Source organism: Tamandua tetradactyla, chromosome 16 (genome assembly GCF_023851605.1).
Source record: "Tamandua tetradactyla isolate mTamTet1 chromosome 16, mTamTet1.pri, whole genome shotgun sequence".
In the NCBI taxonomy this organism is placed as follows: Eukaryota; Metazoa; Chordata; class Mammalia; order Pilosa; family Myrmecophagidae; genus Tamandua; species Tamandua tetradactyla.
The window spans coordinates 60,816,991-60,839,154 of NC_135342.1; the positions used below are offsets into that span (position 1 = coordinate 60,816,991).

Consider the following 22,164-nt stretch of genomic DNA (forward strand, 5'->3'; position numbering starts at 1 on the left):
CTGTCAGTCGCTCTCTTTTTCTGAGCTGTGGGTTACTTTTCAGAAGGGGAAAGCTAGGCTCCAGTCCCGGAATCAGTTGGTGGGGATCTGGTAGAAGGAGTTGAATTTGTGTTGAAGGAGCTTCTGCTTCTTTCCTTTTTTGAAATGTGTCGATGTGTAATGGTATAATCCAAAACTCACCCTTCAGGTGTGAGAGTTAAGGGTTAAACAAAATAAGAGTTCTGGGAAGGTAACATTTAGTTGTAGAAAATGCATTCTGATCGATTTTTGGTTTGTTGACCCAGCCATCTACCTTCATCCCTCTGTGTATGAGGATGTTTGCATCCGGTAACCCCAGTGTGTTTACTTCAATGATTCAACACTAGGATTTGGGAGTAGGTGTTGATGCTGCTGGTTTGTGCAGGCCTAAACTGTTGTCATACCAGTACCGACTACTAGACAGAGTCTGTTGCTCCATTGAGCTGTAGTTTATACTGGAATCTGGAACACTGTGTCTGTGGAGACAATATAAGTAATAATCCAGGCAATACAGATTTCTGGTAGGGCCTTGAGGGTGCAGGGTGGCTCCGTGAAACCAACTTCATGTCTCCTGTGGGTTGTAGGAGCCAGTTTTATAATAAATGGCCAACTTCTCTCATAATTCACACTATTCCTGCAAAGTTTTCTCCAGCCTCTTGTGTAGCATCAAGATCCTGGTTAGGGAGCTGGTGATATTTTTGCCCTCAGACCCACTTATGCTAATGCTTTGGGCTTCTAGGCTTCTAGTGAGCTTCTTTCCTCCCCTCCCCATGGCAGTGTCACCCCATGCCTGGACCTCACACCGGGCAGGGTCAGATTCACAACTGTAACTTCAGACTTTGTTTAATGGTGTGATTAGGGTGTCATCCTCTATGGTACATTCAGTCACTTGACCAAAAATAATGATTAGAATATCAGTAGAAACCAGGATTTCCATGAAACTGGGTGGGAAAACAAGGTTGTTTTGAGGCTTAACTCCCATGCCTAATTGCATTTTTCAGCAATTAAGGGTTTGGTGAGTTCTTTCAGACTGCCTACATAGCATCCAAAATCAGTGAGGGATACATTTCTGTAAATTGGTTCCAGAAATAAACTTTAAGATTACATTCCTAGGCTACAGAACCAGGCAGTGCTAAGTAACTGAGATAGGTATTGCTACCTCTGCCGGGTGAGGAACAGGTTCAGAAGGGTAGAGATGATATACAAGTAAATGAGAAGGGATTTCCTGCTTTCTGCTGTTCCTCCCTTCTGAAGGTGGGCTGAGCTTTCTAGGTTTCTTATCTAAATCCTGAACAAATGTAGATATATCTAGCTCTTCCCTTTATCTGCCTGGCATCACAATGAGGAGCTGCATCCAACTTCTTGGCTATCTTCCTGGGCTTTGTGTAATGTTGGGAGAGTAGGAAGATGGAAGGAACACAAGGACAGGAAAACCTAAGCCAGGCAGATCTCTGAGAATGCCACTGAAGGTTTGACCAGTGGTGAAGTAAAGGCGGTGCAAATTTGAAATGTTTTCCATGGGACTTGCAGAATGTATAGGTGTATAACAACTTATAGAGGCATATCTCTGAATTTCTGTTCCTGAAATTCCCAAAGTCTTGTAAATTCCCAAAGAAGGTAGATTTACAGGATCACTTGAAAATAGACTTCTCAGAGTTTTCCTTGTTCCATAGAGACTGAAGGCTCACTCTCTCAAAGGCAGCATGTGCCTATGAAGACTCTGCTTACAAATTTTGAAAATTGAATGAGAATGGTCCTATGCTGTGAAGAGCTTAGTAGTCTAATGGGAGGGAGGGGTTGTTCATTTTCTTATAATGAGGGCACGGAGTTGTATAGGTTGCTTTGAAAGGGAAAATGGGACTTCCACCTGATCTGGGAGCTGGGAAGGCGTCCCTTCAACCCATGGAAGGCAGTAGTCCCATTCCTGGAGCCAGAGAGCACCAGCAAAGCCCTACCAGAAGTTTACCACTTGGTTTGTCATCTACACTAAGTCCATAGATTTAAGTCTTTCAGTCAAGTCAAGTCAAAAAAAGAGAAGTGTGGTAGAAATAGATGGTGTGTGCAGGGAATTGTAAGCAATGTGATATTACAACTAGAGCACAATGTGCTGGGGGAAGAAGGAAATAGTTTTCCAAGTGTCCCAGTTCTGTTTGGTAGTGTCTGCCTGGAACAGTAACCAAGTGTCCGTGAGTTCAGTGGAAAAGAGAAGTTAATGAAGTCTGTCTTGGGCATGGGTTTAGGAAGAATAGTTTGAAAACTGGAGTTGGAAGGATGGAGAAGAGAGAAGTTTCTGGTTTGAGTGACTAGATAAATATTTAAAGTGATGAGACCCACAAAATTGAAGAAAAACTGGATTGAAAAGAAGATGAAACAGTCACTTTTAATATATCAACTTTTATTTACCTTTTGGTTTGTACAGAAACCAGATTAAAATATGTGGAAAATGGGTGGTTAAGTGAATGAGGGATGAGCGAAAGAAATATAGCCCTTCATAGAGACTGCCCATCATAGAGACCTGGAGAAGTTAGAGGAGAAGCTGGAGAGAGTGGTGTTGGTAGAGACAGATGAGACTTCTCAAAATTGTTGTGCTGGTTGTGGTGATTGGGTGCTGAGGTGCAGCAGTGGACAAGACAGGGTCCCTCCCCTCAAACTTCCTCAAGAAGTTTGTATTTAACATAAACAAATGGGATAGGAGGCTTATTAGACAGGATAGTCAGGGGAGTGCAGTATGATCCAAGACCAGCAGCTGTGGGATAAACATGCCAGCAGAGGCAAGAGCTCATACAAAGGCCTTAGGTGGAAAAGAGTTTGATGTGGGCTGGGAACAAAGGGGATGTATGGTAAGCAGTAGAAAGAAAGGTGAAGATGGTCAAGGTACAGAATATTCAGGGCCTTTAAGTGATGTCGCAGTGTTTAGGTTTTATCACCCATAATGGGAAGCCATTGGAGTGTTAGAGGCAAGCGAATGATGAAATCTGATTTGTAATACATAAGAATTGTACACTTAAGAAGACTGACCATACGCTCCACACACTAGAGGTTAGGTTAGTGCTGTTAGAATAAGGACAGTGCTTTTGTGTCTCTGCCATGCACATGAGTTGGTTCCCCTTAGAGGCCTTTTGTGGCCTTCCTTTACCAGCAGCTGTTGATGGCTGACTACCATATCTGCTTTTGCTCCATTAAGTGGGTTTCTCCCCTGATGACTCAAAGACCTGAAGATGCCAAGGCCAGGACTTTCATGTGGTTAGGTGGAAAAGAACCTTGAGAAGCTCCCTTTATGGCTAGTATATGCCACATAGATTGGAGAGGCCACATGGCCTTTATTAACATCTAACCAGCTTATCTGTCTTCTCCACATAGATTTTGGCCTGTTCCCCTCTGAGAAACACAACATAGATACTCCTCCATTTGAAAATGGCAGTTGAGTGATGAGTCCATTTTGTTTATATTCTCAGCAAACATTTAAGCCTCTTCTATGTGCCAAGCCCTATACTATCAAAGGCAAAAAAAATACCTTGTTTACAGTCAGAAGTGCCTGTAGAAGCAAACTCACTGCCCTCCCCCTCTCTATGTGGGACATGACTCCCAGGGGTGTGGACCTTCCTGGCAACGTGGAACAGAAATCCTCCAGTGAGCTGGAACCCAGCATCAAGAGAAAACCTTCTCTGCCGAAAGGGGGAAGAGAGAAATGAGACAAAATAAAGTGTCAAGGGCTGAGAGATTCCAAACAGAGTCGAGAGGTTATCCTGGAGATTATTCTTACACGTTAAATAGAATCACCTTTTTAGTTAAGGTGTAATGGAGAGGCTGAGGGAACTGCCTGAAAATGTAGAGCTGTGTTCCAGTAACCATGTTTCTTGAAGATGATTGTATAATGATAAAGCTTTCACAGTATGGCTGTGTGATTGTGAAAACCTTGTGTCTGATGCTCCTTTTATCTACCTTATTGACAGACAAGTAAAACATATGGATTAAAAATAAATAAATAATAGGGGGAACAAATGTTAAAATAAATTTAGTAGATTGAAATGCTAGTTATCTGTGAAAGGGAGGGGTAAAAGGTATGCTGTGTATGAATTTTTTTTCCGTTTTCTTTTTATTTCTTTTTCTAAATTGATGCAAATGTTCTAAGAAATGATCATAATGATGAATATACAACTATGTGATGATATTGTGAGTTATGGATTATATATCAAGAATGGAATGATCATATGGTAAGAATGTTTGTGTTTATATGTTGTTATGTTGAATAAATAAATAAGTAAAGCAGTGCCTATAAATATAGAATGGCTGGCTCACTGTAGAATGGCCTACCAAATGACGGCCATATCCAGATCATTGTTAAATGTAGTTGGGCCATGTGTTTTTCACCTTCAAAGTCTTCATTTTGGAAGCTCTTTTCTGCACATTTCATCTCTATGAACTTGGAGGTAAACTGATCTTGAATGTGAGCAAGGGGTGATGTGTACTACTTCTTCCATTTCTTTCGTCACCCACCCCACAATCCTTCAGCCCCACTGAATAAATATTCAATAACCAATATGTGGCCAGCCCTGTGTAGGGTGCTGCAGATCCAAAGAGTGGTGAATAACTCATACTGACCTTATACTCATGAAAGAAGCTTTGAATTTTTATTTTGTTTCTTCTTCTTTAAAATAATGGGCTCTGAAAACCTCAAATTTTTGAGATTCTCTGTGGGTCCCTGGACTCTTTGAGATGTCATGGGAATTTTAATTTCTTAAGCTGAAGGCCATCTATAAACCTGTTTATTATGGGCCATGAGTTCAAAAACCAAATGTTAAGATGTGGTAAGTAAGGAGCCAATGAAATCCTTGGCAAAACAGTTGTTTCTGGTATATGTGATTTTTTAAACTTGTAAAGCTAGATAGGTCCTTACAAGTCATGTGCTCTAGCAGACCCTCATTTAAAGAGATGAGGCAGATGACAGAGAGGAAGGGACCTGTCCTACATCCCCAGCTAATCCTTGGTAGAGTTATGCAGGCAGTGCTTTTCTCACTTTTTTAAGATCAATGAGGAAGTCCCTGTTTCCAGGAAGCCTTTCTTTGACTCATTTTCTTTAGATAGGGTATTCCCTGAGTGCTTAATTAACTTTATTCTAACTCGTATGACTTCCTGAAATTTTATTTACTAGTATTTCTGTAAACCTAAGTGCCCCTCATCGCCAGCTTTACTGTAGGGACAGTGTCTAGTACAATGATAGGTGTCAGTAAATGGATATCCCCAGTAACCACATGGGTGTGTCCTTGCTTTATTTCAGGAATGCCTCTGGCTCAGGCAGTGGCCATTCTTCAGAAGCACTGTCGCATCATCAAAAATGTCCAAGTTCTTTACAGTGAGCAGGTGAGTGGTGGCTAATTTATTTACGGAGGTAATATCCCTAATCAGTGAGTCACTTCCAGAGGTGATACTCTGGGAAAGGCTGACTAGCAGGAATTGCTACCAGCACTAGTTAGCTACCAGGCATATTTTCTTTGATTCTAAAAGTTTGGGTATTGATAATCTAGTCCTGCTAGGTTTGGAAGAGTAGTAATAGCCAAGCCTGATGTATGTTTGCACTTGGCTCTTAGACAGTGGGAAATCAGTCAGAGCCTGTCTCTGGTCTTCTAAGATGCTTGTCCTCCAATTTTGTGTTTTAAATTGCTTTTTCTGCTTTGTTCGTTGCTTTGATTTGTGTTGAGGATTGTTGCACTATAGATGTGGAGCATCCCAGACTTGAAAGGAAATGCAGATATAGTTCACCCCTTTAATAGAAAGATTTAATACTTAGAAATTGCAAAATATTTGTTCCCAATTAACAAATTATTTTACTTTTTTTTTTCTGGTGTATGTTGGCCTCTATTAAATGTTAGCCAGTTGTGCCAGGGATTAACTCCCCTGGTATATTTGTAGGCCTTTAAAAATAAGATTCTTATCTCTGGAACAACAATTTCCCCTTCATTTAATTCGCTGAAACCTCCAGTTCTTCTATTACAAACCGTGTACAGCCATGCGGAGCAGCCTTTGTAATGTCCTATATGTCAGAAGTCAGAGGAAATAGTTTTGAGTTTGTGCAGGCTATAAGTATGTCCTAAATGACTTTTTTTGAGACCCTTTGAGTATGGTTTCAGTTAAATTTAATAGTCTACAATCCTCAAGCAAATGACAGCTTCTTTTTGACATAAAGAACATTGTGGATTAGGATGACTGAGATTACTGTCAGACATCGCAGTTCTTCTTAGAACAGGGTCAAAGTTGACCTGTTAGCTATACCCAGACATTGCATTTTGCAGTACTGGACCCCTATGCAAGCTTAGTGAGTTCCTATGGAATGGGCCCCTCAGAGAGGGAATACTTTTCTCCATACAAGTGCTTGGGTGTTCAGGTGGTACTGCCTGCAAGGGGACTTGGAAGAGTAGGCAGAGGTTCCTTGAACCACAGTGCCAAAGTGGTTTTCTAATCTTTCATTGTTAGACCATAAGGGAATTAACCTCATGGTAAGTAGCAGCCATCAAAACAGGGAAAATGGGATCTTATAAGCAACTGGAACTAGTTGGAAAATATGGGGTTTTTTTTTTTAGGTCGACCTTGATTTAGATCCCTGCTCTTCCCATTTCTTAGTCGTGTGATTTGAGGCAAATCAATAACCAGTCTGAATATCCTTCTGTAAAATGGGTATAGTTTCTTTATAATATAATAATCTTTTGATGAGGATCAAGAGGAGATGATCTCTCAGAGCTCTGATGTGGTGCTTTTTAAATGCAAGCCCTGTCCTCTTCTACTGCCCTTTTTCTTTCCTTCCTTTCCCATTTATCTTCTTACTTCCCTTCAAGGGCAGAGAACAGTTTGCCCTATTAAAAGTTTCAGAAATGTTTTCTTGTCTTTAGGCAGATCACACCATGTAAATTAAATGCACGCATCGAGTAGGTCTCATCTTTCTTAGAGGAAAATGGTGTTAGCGACTACCAGCAGACATCTTTTCTGAATTGTTTCATATGGAAGATAGCATAGTGCTGGTTTACTGGAAGAGTCTGCTTAAATGCCACATGGAATGTGTTTATTTTGGTCCCAGAGATAAAAAGTACTAATAAAATGTGCAGATGATTTATTTTGCTTTTGAAAATTGCTCAATTATATCCTGTGTTGTGATTTTACCAGGAAAAAATGATCAGATCTTGGGAAAGGATAGGAAATCCAGATCCTCCCAGCTTTCCTCCTCCGAGCAAGAAGGAGATTAAACATTACTTCATTCCTTCTTAGCTCCATGGAATGGCCTTCTCAGAAATAGAACTTTGGTTCTGGGTTGAGAATATGTTACCTAAATTCAGGGTTAATTACTTTGTTAACTTGTTTGAGACCTAATGGTTTTAAACATTCACACACACTTACTGGGAAATTGCTGCATTCTTTCTTGAAGTTCATGCCAGGCAAGATGGTGTAACCTGGGCCTGCTGCCTTGTGAATATCCAAGGGGGGGGTGGGGAGTAGATGGTCTGACCTAATCCCAGAGGGCTCTCTGGAGAGAATTTCTCCAGTGAAGTCCACACCAGCAGTGGCACCTGAGTCTGCTTCCTGACCTTCCAGTCCATGTGTCTGTCTCTGACAGATGTACCTCTAAACTTTTGAGCAACTGTGTGACAGTTTTAAGAAGGTATGGGATTTTGAATGATGATGTTGTCTTTCTCCTGGGCAACCTGCTTAAGGGCTGTGGAGAGTCTTCAAATGTTGAGTCTGTGAATTGATCACATTGGACCAGAAGCAAGCAGCTCAGGCAGACTTGTGAGGAAACAATACTGAGTACCTGATGCTGTGCTTGGTGATGACTGACCTATTGTCTCTTTCCTCACAACTTTGGGCGGAAGGCATGATGATATTTTCTTGAAGAAACCAGATCTCAGAGAAGCTTTGAGTCACCTAAGGTCACCAGCTCACTGGGACTTAAAGCCAGCTCTGTCCACTGCCCTATACTGCTAACCCCTTCCCCCCAGGACACAGATGGAGCAAATAGAGAAATGTGACTCCTTAGATCTCAGACTTATGCTGTCGGGAAGAAATACATGTGAAATGGGACCAGGGGCTGGGTGGCAATAAGATTGTAAGGGACTTCTTTGTCCTGGAATTTGGCCAAAAACAGTCAAAGAATAAAACATGTTCCCTGTGCATGTACACACAGCCTGAGTATGACTGTGCGTAGTTTCAGCTGACATAGAGTAAACAGTATCTGCTGGGTTTGGATCCTGGGCAAGGCCTTTTCATATGACTCGTATTCCTCACAGAATACTCCATAGCTTTGATAGCAGTAAAGTGAGGTGTCAGATGTGGACCCTGGAGCTTCAAAATGAAAATTACATTCACGTAATTTTGGCCCTTTCCTCCAGGATTATTATGCAAAGCCTGGAAGGGAGAGGCTCTTAACAACCAATATTATAAAGCACGAGTTACAGCTTGGAAGTAGAGGACGCTGTGCATTCATGGCAACAGTTTTTTTCTGCCTTTGAAACCTTGTCAGATCGGATAGGGAGAGGATTCGTGTACATAGTCTTTCCTGCCCCTTGAGGCTTTCAGTAGGTGCTGGTGAATAAATTAGTTGTTCAGGGTGTGTTTTATTTTTGTTTTGCAGTCTCCTCTAAGCCATGACCTCATTCTTAACCTGACTCAGGATGGAATCAAACTACTGTTTGATGCTTTCAATCAGAGACTTAAGGTAACTATAAATGACTACTAGTTTCATGTCAGGCTAAGCCAGTCTTTTCGGAGCCAGTGAACATGTACTATTGTGACATGTTTTGGAAACTCATACGTAAGCATGAACATCTTTGGTTCAGAGACCACTACGATTCAGAGGGCCAAAGCTGTGCTTTCCCCTAAAATGGGGAACTTTATTGAGGTAAGGGTGGGGTGCGGTGGTTGGAAAGAGGCTGGGAAGGATTGCTCCCAAGCTCCAAAGGTGAAAGGAAGAAAAAAGAATGTTGAGAGTTTGGGTCACATGCTGTGGGGAGGGGGCTTTTATGTTGGATAGGAAAACAAGAAAGGGGTAAAATATTTGGTATAGCCTACTCTGATCTCTTTAAAAAGATACTAAAAATGGAGCTGAACTATCGAATAGGACTAAATATATGTAGTCAGTTTATGTATCTTGTTTTGTTTTACTTTAGTCTTGTACCAAACAGTATGACCTGGAAAATAGAAAATGAAAACTATTCTCCCTTTTGAGAGAGAATAGTTTGAAGGTTTGAGAGTTAATACCACCAGCAGTGATTTGAGAACATATAAACAACTTGCTGATATATATGGTTGTCTTAATTGGCATTCAAGTACTGCTTTTAGTCCAGGATGTTTTTAATACAGCCTATATTTACAAATGCCTAGGCTTCACAAGTTAGTCACATGACATCAAACTCATGCCTCAGAGTCAGGAGGTTGGACATGAGCTCTGGGCAGTAGCGTGCCAGTGCGGTTACTGTGGTTAGCTATGGAGTAACCTTTCCAAAAGACTTAGATGCTACCTAGTTCACAAGTCACCTTCTAAGGAGGAAAAACAACATGGAAAACATGGAAAGAGAATTTTTACATAATTGAGATGATTTTACAGAAATAGAGTCGGATATAAACATTCTTAGCTTCCTAACCCCCTTTCCCTCTCCTTGTGGGTTCAGCCATCCTGTCTCTACTGGCCAGAAATTCCATGCTAGGAAAGGGTAGAAAATGGTCTTAAATGTGTTTTAATCACAGACTGGGGGAAATTAATCTGATAATGTCGAGGCACCTTTTTACAAATTGTCGTTTGCCTTTGGATAGATAAACCCACTTTAGAAAACATAACCAAAAAGATTGGGTGGGAGAGATAATGTTGAAAAATGTTTATATTTTTGTGGTAATGAAAAGCTAGATGGAATCTAAATGGGAAACAAAAGGAGATAGCTAGGCAGCTCATCGAATTCAGCCTGATGAGGACAATAGCAAATGTTTAGTGAGTACTTAGTAAATGGCTGAATGCTTCACATGCACTTCCTAATTGAATCCTAACAGCCTATGAGCAAGTACTATTATCCCTATTTACTAGGGAGGCATTTGAGGGACAGAGGATAAATTGTCTGCCTGACACCACATTTGTTTTTTAGAAATGTACAAACACATTTATAAAATAATGCTAAGTAGAAAAAGAAAAACTTAAATTTATAAACTGTGATTACAGCTAATTTTTTTATCATCACAATCTACTGACACCATATTTTTAAGTGAGAAAAAAATTTTTAAAATGTATCAACATATTTTGTAGAAATCATGGGGATGGGATGTACATTTGGATGGGAAAAGAGCCTTACAATTCTTTTATCCCTTCTGTGGGCTTCCTGTAAAGGAGTGCAGGAGAACTGGGGCCTTACCTGAGTCTCTGGAGACTTTAAGAAGGTGGTCCTCCAGGTGTCCTTACTTGGCACCAGGCCCACACTTACCCATCTGCCTGCCCCTCCATCCAAGGGCTTCAGTATGTACCTCTTCCTGATGATGTCTCCTGCAGTAGTTCCCCCTCTCCTTATATCCTGAGTCTGAGAAAGAGTCCTGTGAAATGAAGTTTTACAGGTCACAACCTTTATAGCCATCTGTCTTTTCCTTCATCTTGGCCAGTGTCACATCTCTTTTCCCTGTGGCCTGGCAAGCTCCATAGGTCAAAAATCTGTTTACTGATTCTCCTGTTGACATGAAGGACTTCAAGATGATCAGTGCTCTGGGTCTACGGCCACAGTGCTTCCATATAGGCCCTGTGATTAGCTCTGGTCCACTCTTCTCCCCTTGAGGAGGCCGGATTGAGGCACTTAGGTAGGGCTGTTGGCAGGTAGGTGAAAGATACTAGAGCCTACTCCGACCTGGAGAGTTGTGAGAAGCCTTTGGGGATCCTTAGGCCAGTGGTATGGGTAGCTTTCAGGCAAGCAGAGTACCTACCCCCGCTAACCAGCAGGGTTTCTGGCTGACAGTTGAGGGTCTCTTCCTGCACTATAGGCCATGGAGACCTCAGTCACTGGTCTTTTGGGCTCCCTGCCATGCCAGTGTTTTCTAACAGAGACACTGGCTAGCTTCTGAGACACAGCTAATCACCTGCCTTTCCTTACACAGCCATTCCTGGCACCTCTTTTCATGCTTCCAACTTCATATTGCCCATAGCTAGTTTTACTCTCTGTTGAGTGCCTCTGTTGTGCAAACTAAGGGGTCAGACCCCTCGGTCTGACAGCATAGACAAATAGTGGAGGAAAGGGTTAATTGAAGTACTGAGGCAGCCCAGCAGAGGGAGCAGTCCTTTCCTACAGATAAGATCAGAAGAATAGCTACATAGAGGTGTCCAACTAGTGATTCAGTGTTATGGTCTCTTAAGTTAGAGCCTGCGACTCTGGCCAAGAGTAACCTGCATTTTTATTTCCTGGTTTCCACAACAATGCCAGATGTTCCTACACTCAAATGTAGGAATAGCATTTTCTATGATTGGGCCTAGATTGGTGGGGCTGGCACTGAGCCAGCTCTGCTTGTGCCTCCTCAAATGAGGGCCAGACTTACCAGCTAGAGGATGGTTGGTGGTACCTCAGGCCCCAGCCAGCCATGCTGCTAACTGCTAAGTCCTTGACATCATTGGCATGGTGGACTTTGACATGTTCATTACTTGACATCACTAATGGTTGAGTGTACAATGCCTTTTCCTTTGTCTGTGCCCTGAGTTGTTGACAGTTCATTTGCTGCTGAACCAACTTAAGAGCAGATTTCACTCTTCAGGTCCTGAGAGAGTCTTTGGGTTTAGCCTGATGCCCTTCTTTGAGCACATAAGTGGGTGTTGTCACACTTGTCCTAAGTGAATGTAATGTGGCATAACTTGATTTAGGTTTTTATAATGCAGCAGGATATGGAATGGAAGGAAGGAGGTTCAGTGTCCAAGACATACCCTTAGCAACCTGGATGAATTTGTTTTCGTGGAAGATCTCATTGCCCCAAATGGGTGGCATGTAGTCTTCCTTAGTGTCCCAGCATTGGTTCAGATGTAAGTTCCCTGACCCAGAGCATCCACAGACATCTGTTGAACAGTTCACTAGAAGGGGGGTTAGTAGGGGTAGTGGTATATGTATGGTATGTATTTTTCCCCCAATTAAAAAATTAAAACAAAAGGTATAATTTGTGACATTTTAAGAGAATTTCAGCTAGTGATAGGTTTTTCGGCTTTTCTATTTTTTTCTATAAATTTGTGTGTGTGTGTGTGTTTTAGCTTTTGATTTTGAAATAATTTTGAATTCACAGGTAAATTATAAAAATAATGCAAATACTATACAGAGAATTCCAATGTACCCCCCACCTATTAATGTGTTTTTAATCTTTTTCAATCTTAACAAATTCAGAACATTAGTAACTCTCAAGCACTTGGTTTTTTACTTTTTTTTTTTTTTTTTAGGTGATTGAAGTATATGACTTGACTAAAGTAAAATTAAAATATTGGTAAGTTTTTTCCCCCACTGGTGTATGTTATGTTTGTACAGATGGATTTTACCTGCTACTACCTTCATGAAATTACTAATGGATTCCCATCTGTAGCATTCCAAGGATTATAGTCATGATTTCTTGAGGCAACCTGGAGCCCTGCTCAGTTTCCTGAGGAAGAGCAGTAAACCTCCTTAAGAGCATACTGTGTGTTAAACCCTTCACATATATGTCATTTTTTTAAATCCTCACAGCAAAGCAGAACCTAGCCTGAGGGTTTATGTGGTTTTCTTGTGGGTCACAGCTGCCCTCTCCTGCCCAGCATCTGTTGGCCCCTCTTTTCATAAGCAACAAAGGTAGGAGAAACCAAATAGGTCTAACTCCAAATGCTCTGCCCAAGAGACCAGCATTTGGGGGGCCAAAATCTCCATTTTAGACTGAAGATGGGGATGACCTATGCAATCCCCAAATATTTGGGCCCCCATTATAGCAAGGTGCTATGCTAGCATTTTGAATATCCCTTTTAGTAAGTCTCTTTTGCAGTCTTCCCCTTCCCTTTGAAGACCCAACTCCTGGGGCAGGCTTAAGCAACATTTGCTGAAGGAAGAGTGCATGAGCAAATGTGTAATGTTTATACGTTTGCCCCTGAAATTTCTAGTTGTCTTCTAGTCCTGTGACCATAGACAAGTCACTTAATCTCTGAGCTTGTTTTCCTCAGAAAAATGAGGTCAGTAGTGTGGCTGCTGGGTTGTTAGGATGACTTGAGATAATGCCGATAAAAGGGATAGCACAGTGTCTGGTAAGAAAAAAAAAAGTGGGGAGGCTCCATAAATGATGGTATTTTTAAAACGTGATTCTTAATTTTTAAGCTTCCTTCTTAAAAGAAATCTATGCCCCTGTTTGCTCCCAAGCTCAGCCCATTTTTTTTGTTCTTTGCATGGGATCTGTCCCCCACCCACCCACTCTGTGAGTGCTGGCTCTTCTACCTGTTAAGGAAACAGACTATCTTGTTTGGGTATACTCTTCTTTTAAGATGTCAAGTCCTTTTCTAAGAAAGTTCCTTTTCATGCCAGGCTACTAATATGCATCCTGGGAGACCACACCAATTGTGACTATTCTTTGGGTCATACTTTGTCCAGGATTGAATGCCCTACTGAGCTAGTGAATGTCATGGAGCCGAGACCAGATTTTTTTTCCTTCTGAACTATGTCTGGTGTCCACAGATACCTTGGGAGGGCCCAGAGGATAGCTCTGTAACAGTATTGACCTTGTTCTAACCTCATAAATTCTTATTTAAAAATCCTTTAGTTAAACTTTTGAGATGTAGAGTGTAGATTCACTTGCCTGTGTTTTAAGAATAACTCTTCCAGCTTCTTCCATTGATCTGTAGGTCTGTCATGCAAAGCTTAGTATTAAAAAGTTTCTTTGTTTTTCAGTGGAGTGCATTTTAACTCTCAGGCCATAGCTCCCACCATTGAACAGATTGACCAGTCTTTTGGCGCAACCCATCCTGGAGGTATGATTCTTATGGTCAGCTGTGGCAGCCCATAGCAATAAATCTGGCAAGTGACACCATCATATCCCCAACCCCTGGGGCTGGTTAATTTGGGGCTTGATATTTGAATGTGAAGGAAAGCTCCTTGTTTTCAGCTTAGTAGGTCTGTTCAAAAATGAGACGCAAGGGGAGGGTGGTGCCAGTCATTACTCCCTGCCAGGCTGGTTTATTTTAGCAACTTTGGGTACCATTCAACCATGTCATTTTTTCTTTTCCTCCACACCTCCCACAGTGTACAACTCCGCTGAGCAGCTCTTCCATCTCAACTTCAGAGGACTGTCTTTCTCTTTTCAGTTAGACTCATGGACTGAGGCTCCAAAGTACGAGGTTAGCCCTTCTCCCTGGTATTTGCTGGCCAGTACCCAGGTGGTATAGGTCAGCAGGCCAGTGCCATGGAGGGAGGCTGGATAGACACCCTTTCTTTGGTTTCCTTGTCTGAGCTCTTCAGAGGCCAAGGGGTTGGGGTGAGCAGGTTGACAGATGAAGAACAAGGCCCAGGCTAGCATTCCCAGTATGAGGGGACTTATCACTTACTGCAAAGTGAGGTCAAGCTCATTTTTCAGAGATGAATCCAGCTGTGCATTACCTTAAATCTCCTAAACACTGTGGTTTTTCTCAGTGGCCTAAAATTTGAGAGATTACATCCTTTGGATTTTCAGCTGTCTGTTGCTCTTGGCAAAGTTTCATTCGTGCTTAGGCAACAACATCCTCACTCAAGCTTATGAAAATACCTTTTCATAAAGCTAAGTAGAATTAAATAAAAATGAATTTGTATAGTTGGGATGAGTTATTGACTTGGTGCCAGATTTGACTCTGTACTTTGACCTGGCGGTTGTTAAAGACAGGGAGGGCCAGAGCCTGAGTCATTAGTAAAGCTCCTGTCCTGTATTTGCAGCCCAATTTTGCCCATGGTCTAGCTTCTCTACAGATCCCCCACGGAGCAACTGTGAAACGAATGTATATCTACAGTGGAAACAGCCTGCAGGATACCAAGTAAGTGGGGGGTGTTCATGAGTTTCATGCTAAGATGTGGGCTCTCTGGAAGAGGAAGGCAAATCCTCTGCTCATTTTATGCCTGCTCCCAGGGCTCCTGTGATGCCCCTGAGCTGTTTCCTGGGCAACGTGTATGCTGAGAGTGTAGATGTTCTTCGAGATGGAACTGGACCTTCAGGTTTACGACTTCGTCTACTTGCTGCAGGTCAGTTACTAACTTTGGGATGGAAAATTCCAAAATCCTACATGCTTAGAAGTAGTTTTTAGGAGGATGATGCAGATGTGTATGATTAGAGCTATCATTTAAATTTGTAAAAGGTCAAGACAATCTTATCATTAGCAATTTTTAATATACAACAGTAATGCTGTTTCCCTCAGCACATAGACAAATCTTCTATATGCTCTGTACTGTGTAACTTTGCAGTGGTTCCTGGGTTATTTCCTATAGATGTATCCTGTGGGTTGCAGTGTTGTCTGTTCTCCCCTTTTCCAGACTTGCTGATAAGTTTTCAGAGAAGATGGGCAGGGCTTTTTAAATTGTGGTCTGCCCACACCCTGCTGAGAGTTCTGCTGACCATGAACAAGAAAGAGTTGCTAACTTCAATAGCTAGTCTTTAAAGGTCCATGCCCTGTTTTGTGACTTTCTCCTGCCTGGTCAGTCTCAACTAGTTTGTACCTCAGATTTGGCAGGGATTTCAGATATAGAGTTTGTCTCCTTAAAGGGGGTCTGAAAACTCCCAGAAGGACCATGTTTTCATGGAGCTCATAGTCTAGCTCCAACGTTTGTTAAGGTGAGGGCTTGCATCAGTCTCTTGGGCATTGATTCTTAACTGTTAAGAATCTGGTATATAAATATTTAGAAACCACATATTAGATAAGGGTTAAGTATCCAGAAAAATAAAGAGATTCTTCAACTCAACAACAAAAAGACAAACAACCCAATTTAAAAATGGGCAAAGACATGAACACATACTTCTCAGAAGATGGCTAAAAGGCACATGAAAAGATGCTCAACTTCACTGGCTATTAGGGAAATGCAAATCAAACCTCAATGAGATATCATCTGATACCCACTAGAAATGGCCATTATCAAAAAAAAAACAAACACAAACAGATATTTGTACACCAGTGTTTATAGCAGCATTATTTACAGTTGCCAAGAGATGGAAACAGCCCAAATGTCCATCACCGGATTAGTGGCTAAACAAGCTGTGGTATATACATATGATGGAATATTACACAGCTGTAAGACAGTAAAGTCAAGATGCATGTGACAGTTTGGATGTACCTTGAGGACATGCTGAGTGAACTTAACCGGAAACAAAAGGACAAATGCTGTATGGTCTCATTTATATGAACTAACATTAATGAGTGAACTTGGAAAATTGAAGTTAAGAACACAGGTTATCAAGAGATAGAAACAGGGTAGAGATTGAGCAGTTGGAGCTGAAGGAATACAGATGTCAACAGGCCAGGGCAGGGGCGGGGGGCGGGTTGGGAAAGAGGTATGGATTCTTTGTGGAAGAAAAGAAAATGTCTTCAGATAGAGTATGGTGGCAAAGGCATGTCTATACACTTAGTCTGGCTTGTATAATGTATGAGTCAGGCTGTTTAAAAATAAACAGAGAGAAAGAGAGGATGATATGGTAGCCCATGACAAACTCTGGGATCTGTCCTGTAACTACTTGTTGAAGAGTACTCTGAAAATTATTGCTTTTTTCTTTCTTTGCTTTGTATATATGTTATATTACACAATAAAAAAGTTTAAAAAAAAATGAACAGAGGGAAGTGCTGGAGAAAATGTGGAGAAAGAGATGTACCTGTTCACTGTCAGTAGGGAAATAAAAGGTGCAGCCCCTTGGAGGACAGTGTGGTGGTTCCAAAGGAGGCTAGGGGTGGGTTTGCCATATGATCCTGAAACCCTGTTGCTCACTATATACCTGGAGAAACTGAGTGTGAAGACAGGAATGGACATTTGCACACTGGTACTTATGGCTGCAGTGTTCCTGATCCACAGTGAATGGAGGCCTAAGAGTACAGCGATGGAGGAATGAAAAGGGGAACTATGGTATATACATACAATAGACTACTGAGTGGCCACAAGAAGGAGTGAAGTTGTGAGGAATGCAACTAGGTGAATAAACCTTAAGAGCTGTATGTTAATAAAATATCAAGAAAAAAAAATAGTGTCATGCCTCAATCATATGGACTAACTATAATATAGAAATTCAATGAACTAAAGTCAAGAGCATGAGTTATTAGGTTGGGACTTATTGAAAAGAGTCCTAGATTGTAAACTCTTACAGCAGTCACATATATTCATGAGGTGTAACTGTTTATTCTAAATTTTGAGATACTGAGCTGTTTGTATATAACATGGTATTTCCCAGAAACTTTGGGGACTTATGTGGCACTGAGACTCAGAGTTAGAGCTCTGAAGCTATGAAAGTAAGCAGTACCCCATACAAGAACTGTTTAAAAAGTTGAAAAGGGGAATCAGACTTCAACTAGAGATATGAATGAAGCTAATCTGGATAGGACTAAGGTATGCTAGAAGACTGGGTAAAGGATGATGTCGTCCATATTTTAAAATCTCTGAGTGAGACTAAAGTGAATGATGTTTATTTGGTGCAAAATTTATATTTTGGATAGTGCACTTCCTAATTTAACTTTTATGGTCGGTTTAGTTGAACACTATAAGTACATGGAATCTTGAATAGGGCGTGAGATCTTGTTGGTTTGTCCAGGTTAGTGTGATACCCTGATAAATCCCAGGGCATTGTGGTCAGTGAATAAAGAACTATTTGCAAAATCCCCTTGGGAGAATGAGGAGAAAGGAAATATTTAACATCCCCATTTGGAGACTTTCTAATACTCTTGCAGACAGTGGGGACAACCAAATCGATAGGCTGAGCCCTAGATCTTGGGGTTCACCCCCATGAAACTTACTCCTGTGAAGGATAGGCTAAGCCTACTTAAAATTAGGCTTTACAGTCACCCCCCACAGAACCTCTTTTGTTGCTCAGATATGCCCTCTTTCTCTAAGCCAATTTAGCATGTGAACTCACTGCCTTCCCTCGCATGTGAGACATGGCTCCCAGGGTGTAAACCTCCCTGGCAATGTGGGACAGAAAGCCTGGGATAAGCCAGGATCTGGCATCAAGAGATTGACAAAGACTTCTTGACCAAAAGAGGGAAGAGAGAAATGAGACAAAATAAAGTTTCAGTGGCTGAGAGTTTTCAGACAGAGTCAAGAGATTATCCTGGAGGTTATTCTTACACTTTATATAGATATCCCTTCTTAGTTTATGATGTGTTGGAGTGGTAGAGCGAAGTACCAGAAGCTGTTGAGCTGTGTTCCAGTAGCCTAGATTCTTGAAGATGATTCTGTAAAGGTATAACGTTTTAAATGTGACTATGTGATTGTGAGAATCTTGTGTCTGATGTTCCTTATATCCGGGGTATGTACAGATGAATAAAAATGGATATAAATAAATGATAGGGTAGACAAAGGGTAAAATAAATTGGGTAATTGGAAACACTAGTGGTCAATGAGAGGGAGGAGTAAGATATATGGTGTGTATGAGTTTTTTTTATTTATTTTTCTGGAGTGATGCAGATGTTCTAAAAAATTATCATGGTGATGAATACGTAACTATGTGATAATATTGTGAGCCATTGTGTACCATGTATAAAAAGTATGTATGTGAAGATTTCTCAATAAAAAAAATATTAAAAAAAAAAAGAACACCTAGGCTTGAACAAAAAAAAAAGAATCTGATATATAGAAACTATGAACATAATCCCCTGAAGAATTAGTTCACTACCTCTAAGTTAGAAATTCCATAAAATGTGGTTTCTAGCCAAGGCAAAACACGAGCTCTTTGAAAAAGGTATGAACTTAAACAATGATTTTGAAGGAATTAGATGTGGCAATGAAGTCAAATGATTTAGTGTGTGTCTTCTAAGGAGAACTGTTGCTTGAAATATAGGCACCTTTGTTTCTGGGATATCCAGGATTGGAGCAGTTGGTTAACACAGGTGTCAGCAGAAGGAGCCTGTTGAGGCTGAGTATCTTGGCCAGTTCTACCCCAGACAGCATATTCCTGAAGTTAAACCTCTTACTACTCACTGTTAATAGGAAAAAAAATACTGTTTCTGTTAAGTCACAATCTCAAGAGGCCACTGGAAACTTTGGGTCCACAGCCCAGCTTGACAGGACTTTGGGTGAGGTCCATAGGTAACCCAGCCTTCTTAGCTACAGGATTTATTAACAGGTTAATGTGAACCATGGTTTTCCTAGGATCGAATTAATTTAAATACAGCCTTTGTTTGCTTCTCAGTATGTATGTTCTAAGACTAGAGATAAGGCCCTCTTGGGCTAGCTGAAGACCCAGAACCTAGTTAGTTCAGATTTTGGATCCCTGGCTTGTTGTACAGGAAAGAGCTTTCAAATTATAAAGCCCAGTGCAGAGTAGGTGATGTCATGGTACCAGGAATTCTAGTCCTTCTATAGTTCTTGGTTTTTCTCTTTTGAGTGAGTTAAAGGGCTCTACTGGGTGTGTAGAAGTAGGGAGTGAGTTAATTGATGCTCCACTTTTTTTGGTCCTTGACAGAATGGTGGTCTTTTATGTTCAGTCTCCATTTGGTTGGGGCTACCATTGAGGAAGTACCTCTTAACATAAATCCTTGTGTATTGTCAGGATAACAATAATAGCCCCCTTGTTATACACTTCCATAGTACCATATATTGCTGATTTTTTTTTTAAGAGTCTTGAGCCCTGGTGACTTGGTTTATCTGCTTGTATGCAGCCAGACCTGGTAATGTAGCAGGCAACCAGTAGCCTCTTTGGGGTCCCGAAGGCCCTGGCTAGGAATCTTACCATCCTCCTTTGTTCTCTGCAGGCTGTGGACCTGGCCTATTAGCAGATGCCAAGATGCGGGTATTTGAACGTTCAGTGTACTTTGGTGATTCCTGCCAAGGTGTTCTTAGCATGCTTGGCTCTCCACACAAGGTCTTCTATAAATCAGAAGACAAGGTAGGGGGAATAAAATTATATATGTATATAGGTAATCTCTTGAATGAATAGGTAGTCTCTTCATTTATTATTTTTAATCCATTTAATTTAATAAATATAAAACATTTGCTATTTTCCCATAGAATCTGTTCTACTAAAAGCTGGTAGAGAAGTGAATTGGAAGCACTTTTCTGACCCCTGTTGTTCAAGTTATCCTGCCTTTGTCCCTGCTTATAGGGCCTGCCTTTCCTTGGAGGGTTCCTGTCTATAGTCTACAACAGCTGCAACTCCCACAACTCTTGCTCACTCAGCTTAATCTTATACAGGCACACCTCGTTTTATTGCATTTCGCAGGTATTGCATTTTTCACAAATTGAAGGTTTGTGGCAACCCTGCTATCAAGCAAGTCTGTCGGTGGCTTTTTTTTCAACAATGTATTCACTTTGTGTCTCTGTGTCCCATTTTAATTAAGTTATGTACATTGTTTTTTAGCCATAATGTTATTGCATACTTAATACACTAAAATATAGTGTAAAACATAACTTTTAAATGGACTGGAAAACCAAAAAAATTGTGTCTCGCTTTATTGCAATATTCGCTTTATTGCACTAGTCTGGAACCAAGCCCACAATAGCTTCGAGGTATGCCTGTATAAGAATTGCAATTTGTAGACTTTCACCTAATCTGATTGTATTAAGGGGTTGAGTTTTAATCCATTTTAATTTTTTTCCTAACAGATGAAAATTCATTCTCCTTCCCCTCATAAGCAAGTTCCATCCAAATGCAATGACTACTTTTTTAACTACTTCACTCTTGGGGTGGTAAGTTGTGATTCCTTAGAGAAACATTCCTTTCTGTGGATATAGTCATATGTCAGAGTGAGCAATGTACCTTTGCACACCTTATGTGTACACAAGCAGCTGTAACCATTCCTGGGGAATGGGAAACTTAGCTGGTTTTGCCCAGTGTGTCCTGCCTCTTGTATGCTAAAGTAGACATGTCCTGCAACCAGTATGGATGCAAAACACAGGATTCCCAAGAAAAGAAGTGTCTTGACTTCTTTTCTGAGGAAAACATGGTCCACGGATGGAGGCTCTAGAAATCATCAGGTTAAGATACATTAGAAATGGCCCATTTGTAGAGCATAGGATCTTTTAAAGTCACAAAACAGAGATACTAAAAAGGTTCAGAATCTCCTCAGTTTTGTTCAGGGAGACACCCTAGAGGCATTGGTACAGTCCTAAACTCTGGTCCTAGGGTGCCAGAAGGACCACCTTCAGCATTGACAGTCCAGCTGGTGGTTAAGATGCATGTGTGAGAAGTGATTGTACATACACTGCACTAGCAAGATGCGTCTCAGAAGACTGAGATGTCCTATTAAAATGGGACCCAGCAGGGCAAGTCTGGAATGTGTCTTCCAACCTTGAGCGTTCTGGGGTCTGAAGCAGAGAATCCTTTGGGGGCAAGGGATGGGCAGCAAAGTACTCTGAATCTTGAAGGGTGGATTCCAGATAAGCAGAAAGGAGAAGCTAGGTCTATTGATGTGAGAAAGACTGAGCAGGAGTCAGATGGCATTTTTAGGAGGGGTGGAAGAGCTACGGTGGAATTGGAAGCTCTTGAGGGTTGGATGGTGACAGGAGAGAATGGTGCTGTTGAGAACCAGACCACTGAGTTTGAGGGTTAGCAATATTAGATAACAGGGAACAAAGAGAGAAGGGGCCAGTCTTATAGGACTTAGTGTGGTTTTGATCCAGAATTGAGTCAGCAGTAACTACAGGACCATAGACCAGAGCAGCCAAAATGATGGAAACCTGGAAAGGTAGTGGGGTGATAAGTGGAAGTTTTCAGTAGGTAGTATCAAATCATGGTCTGAGTCCTGGTGACAGTTCAGACTGGAACTTTTTCCAGAGGTTGACACCACTCCCAGAGAGAGGGTATACTAGAAGCCATAAGTCCCTCAAGCGTCAAGTGACATCTGTATCTTCTTGGGTAGCCTTTAAGTCAGAATATATGCTCAGTTGTCTTTTTTAGCAGGTGTATGTTGGCAGGCAAGATCTCACTGACATGTAGTTCCCAAGCAGTGGGAGCTATAAGTCCCCTGTGCTTGCCATGCCTAGTGGTAAAACATTT

At 41.2% G+C, this 22,164-nt stretch overlaps 1 protein-coding gene across 9 annotated transcripts in view; it reads left to right on the forward strand.

Moving 5' to 3' along the window:
* The window catches only part of PHAF1 (phagophore assembly factor 1), a 28,262-nt gene that overhangs the window by 1,103 nt on the left and 4,995 nt on the right, over positions 1–22,164 (forward strand). For all 9 annotated transcript variants that reach the window (XM_077132681.1, XM_077132679.1, XM_077132673.1 and 6 more), the window contains 9 exons: positions 5,297–5,379; positions 8,636–8,719; positions 12,443–12,486; positions 13,905–13,984; positions 14,256–14,350; positions 14,919–15,016; positions 15,109–15,221; positions 19,922–20,055; positions 20,772–20,855. In XM_077132681.1, coding sequence (XP_076988796.1) covers positions 5,299–5,379; positions 8,636–8,719; positions 12,443–12,486; positions 13,905–13,984; positions 14,256–14,350; positions 14,919–15,016; positions 15,109–15,221; positions 19,922–20,055; positions 20,772–20,855 — 813 coding nt within the window. In that variant the 5' untranslated portion in view covers positions 5,297–5,298. The remainder of the gene's footprint in view (positions 1–5,296; positions 5,380–8,635; positions 8,720–12,442; positions 12,487–13,904; positions 13,985–14,255; positions 14,351–14,918; positions 15,017–15,108; positions 15,222–19,921; positions 20,056–20,771; positions 20,856–22,164) is intronic.